This window comes from Alligator sinensis, unplaced genomic scaffold, assembly GCF_000455745.1.
Source record: "Alligator sinensis unplaced genomic scaffold, ASM45574v1 scaffold859_1, whole genome shotgun sequence".
NCBI lineage: Eukaryota > Metazoa > Chordata > Crocodylia > Alligatoridae > Alligator > Alligator sinensis.
The window spans coordinates 663,337-665,682 of record NW_005842656.1 but is presented as its reverse complement, the minus strand read 5'-3'; the positions used below and the strand labels follow the sequence as shown (position 1 = coordinate 665,682).

General features: G+C 71.1%; 1 protein-coding gene across 1 annotated transcript in view; it reads right to left on the bottom strand.

Moving 5' to 3' along the window:
* The window catches only part of LOC102386050 (prominin-1-A-like), a 7,258-nt gene that overhangs the window by 2,592 nt on the left and 2,320 nt on the right, over positions 1-2,346 (bottom strand). The window contains exons 6-10 of the mRNA XM_025215637.1: positions 2,014-2,134; positions 1,863-1,926; positions 1,702-1,791; positions 1,457-1,624; positions 208-362 (exon numbers count right to left, since the gene is read on the bottom strand). Coding sequence (XP_025071422.1) covers positions 208-362; positions 1,457-1,624; positions 1,702-1,791; positions 1,863-1,926; positions 2,014-2,134 — 598 coding nt within the window. The remainder of the gene's footprint in view (positions 1-207; positions 363-1,456; positions 1,625-1,701; positions 1,792-1,862; positions 1,927-2,013; positions 2,135-2,346) is intronic.

The following is a 2,346-nucleotide window of genomic DNA, read 5'->3' as shown; positions in this document are numbered from 1 at the left end:
TGAACAGGCAGAGGAGAGCAGGGATGGGACCAGACCCCCCCCATGGGCATCAGGTAGGGGCAGGCAAGCCCCTGCTGCTTGCCCCTGTGCCAGAGCCCCCGCACCCCTGGCACTGACTTGTAGACCTGGGAGAGGTTCAGGGTCTGGCCGTGCAGCCCCAGCGTCTCTGGGTTGAAGCTGGGGATCATGCCCTGGGTTTCCAGGAACTGAAGGCAAAAGTGGGGGTGGGAGCAGCTGCGACAGAGGCTCCAAGCCCAACCCCGGCCCCCCCAAGCCACCCGCCTGCGCCGGGGGCAGGAGAAAAACGGGACCCCCCCCAGGCAGCTCCCACATACAGAGAGCTGGAGTTGGGCTGGCAGGGGCTGCGGGGCGGGAGCGAAGGGTACCGACCGGTCCCTCACCTGGAAGAGCTGCCGGTCGTGCCAGGAGCGGCAGACCAGCACGTAGCCGTTGCCCCCCAGCAGGAAGGAGAGCAGCACCAGCAGCATGAGCAGCCAGGAGAAGAGGAAGCTGAAGCCCACGCCCCTGGGGGGGACAGCGGGGTCAGCGCTTGCCAGGTGGGGCTCCGGCCCGGCCCTGCCGCGGGCACGGGGTGTGGGGTCTCTTACGCCAGCAGCAGATTCCCGCCGGCGTTGGGCAGGCAGCCACGGTCCACGGGCAGCGCGGCGGGGTTCAGCCCCAGCACCCCCAGCGCCAGGCCCAGCGCGTAGCTCAGCACCACCAGCAGCACCAGGCAGCACAGGCAGACGCACGCGATCCACCTGCAGGGGAAGAGTCAGGCCCTTAGGAGTGGGGCCCCCAGCCCCCCGGGTCTCCCAGGCACCCCCACTGCAAACCCTGGACCCAGGGCAGCCCCCCCGGGCCCTACCTGTAGCGGTCAGCAGCCTGGACGAGCGGCTCGTAGCGGGCGGCGGAGCGGGTGACGTTGTGCAGGGTGGCCGAGACGTTGCTCAGGGCGTCCAGGTTCGAGAGCTTGGCCCGCACCTGCCGCAGCTCCCCCCGGATCTGGTCCAGCTGGGCCTGCGCCTCTGCAGCGGGCAGCACACAGGTCCAAGGGGGCCCCGGGCCCCCGCACCGGCTGGGGCCGGGGTGCAGAAACAGGGGGTCTGGGCTTGGGCGGGGGGCACCACTTACCTACGACCAGGTCCCGCGTCTCATTCTCCACCCGTTGCGGCGTGTCGTGCAGTGACCGGTTGGCCTGGACCGCGGGCGGGGGAGACGCACATGGTCACGGCCTGGCCCATGGCCCCCGGCACCAGTAGCCCCATGGGAGGTCGGGGGGGTCTCACCTGCTGGATGACAGTCTGGGGGTCGGAGCGGGTCAGGTTGTCCAGCAGGTCCAGCTGGTGCCCCGCGTTTGGCATCTGGGGGTGGGAGCCTGCGGTCAGCGGGGGCCGAGCCGGGAGGGGCTCGGGGACCGAAGGGACCCCCGGCATGGGGCGTGCGCCCCCCTCACCACGGGGGCATTGGGGCCGGGGCTCGCAGGGCTGCCCGCAGCTCTCCAGGCTGTGCTCGATGCGGGAGCACAGGGTGCTGAGGTTGCGGCCGACGCCATCCAGCCCGTCCTGCAGCCGCTGGCTTGAGTTGATCACTCCCTGCAGATCCGTGCGCAGGACGTCCAGGTCTGCGGGGACAGCGGCATGGCCTCAGCCCTGGGCGGCACGGCCGGGTGCAGCCCCCCGCGCCCGCGGCCCCTCGTACCTTCCAGCAGGCGCGCGGCGCCGTCCAGGGCTCCCTGCAGCTCGCGGCCAACGCTGGACACGATCGCGCTGCCCAGCACGGAGCTGATGTCTGCAGAGTCGGGGCACGGTCAGGGTTAGCCAAGCCCCCCGCCCCGCTGCCCGTGCCCCCCAGACACTCACCACGCAGGCTGTCGTTGGCCTGGCCCAGCGGCACATGGCTGCTGTTCACCACGAAATCCACCTGCTGCAGGGACACGGCGAGGGTGTCAGGCCCCGGCCGCGGCCCTGGTCCCATGTGCCCCCACTCTGCCCCTGGCCCCCATGCCCGTCCCTGGGGGATGTCGTCCAGGTAGGTGCTCAGGTTGCCCACGGAGCTGTTGAAGGTGCCGAAGCTGCTGCCCACGGCCCGGGAGATGCGCGTGTTGGTGACGAAGGCGCAGACGTTCCAGGCCCTGCCGCGGCGGGGGGTCAGCGCAGGCCAGGGGCTGCACCCGTCACTGCCAGGGACCCCGGCCCCCACCCCGGCAAGGCTCATGCCCAGCTCTGCCTCGGTTTCCCCCACCAGCAATGGGGATGAGTCCTCCTAGGCCTATAGTGGACGGGCTCCCCAGGTGCCCCTGGGGCTGGATCCCTGCCTGGAGCTCCCTTTAGATCCCGTTACACT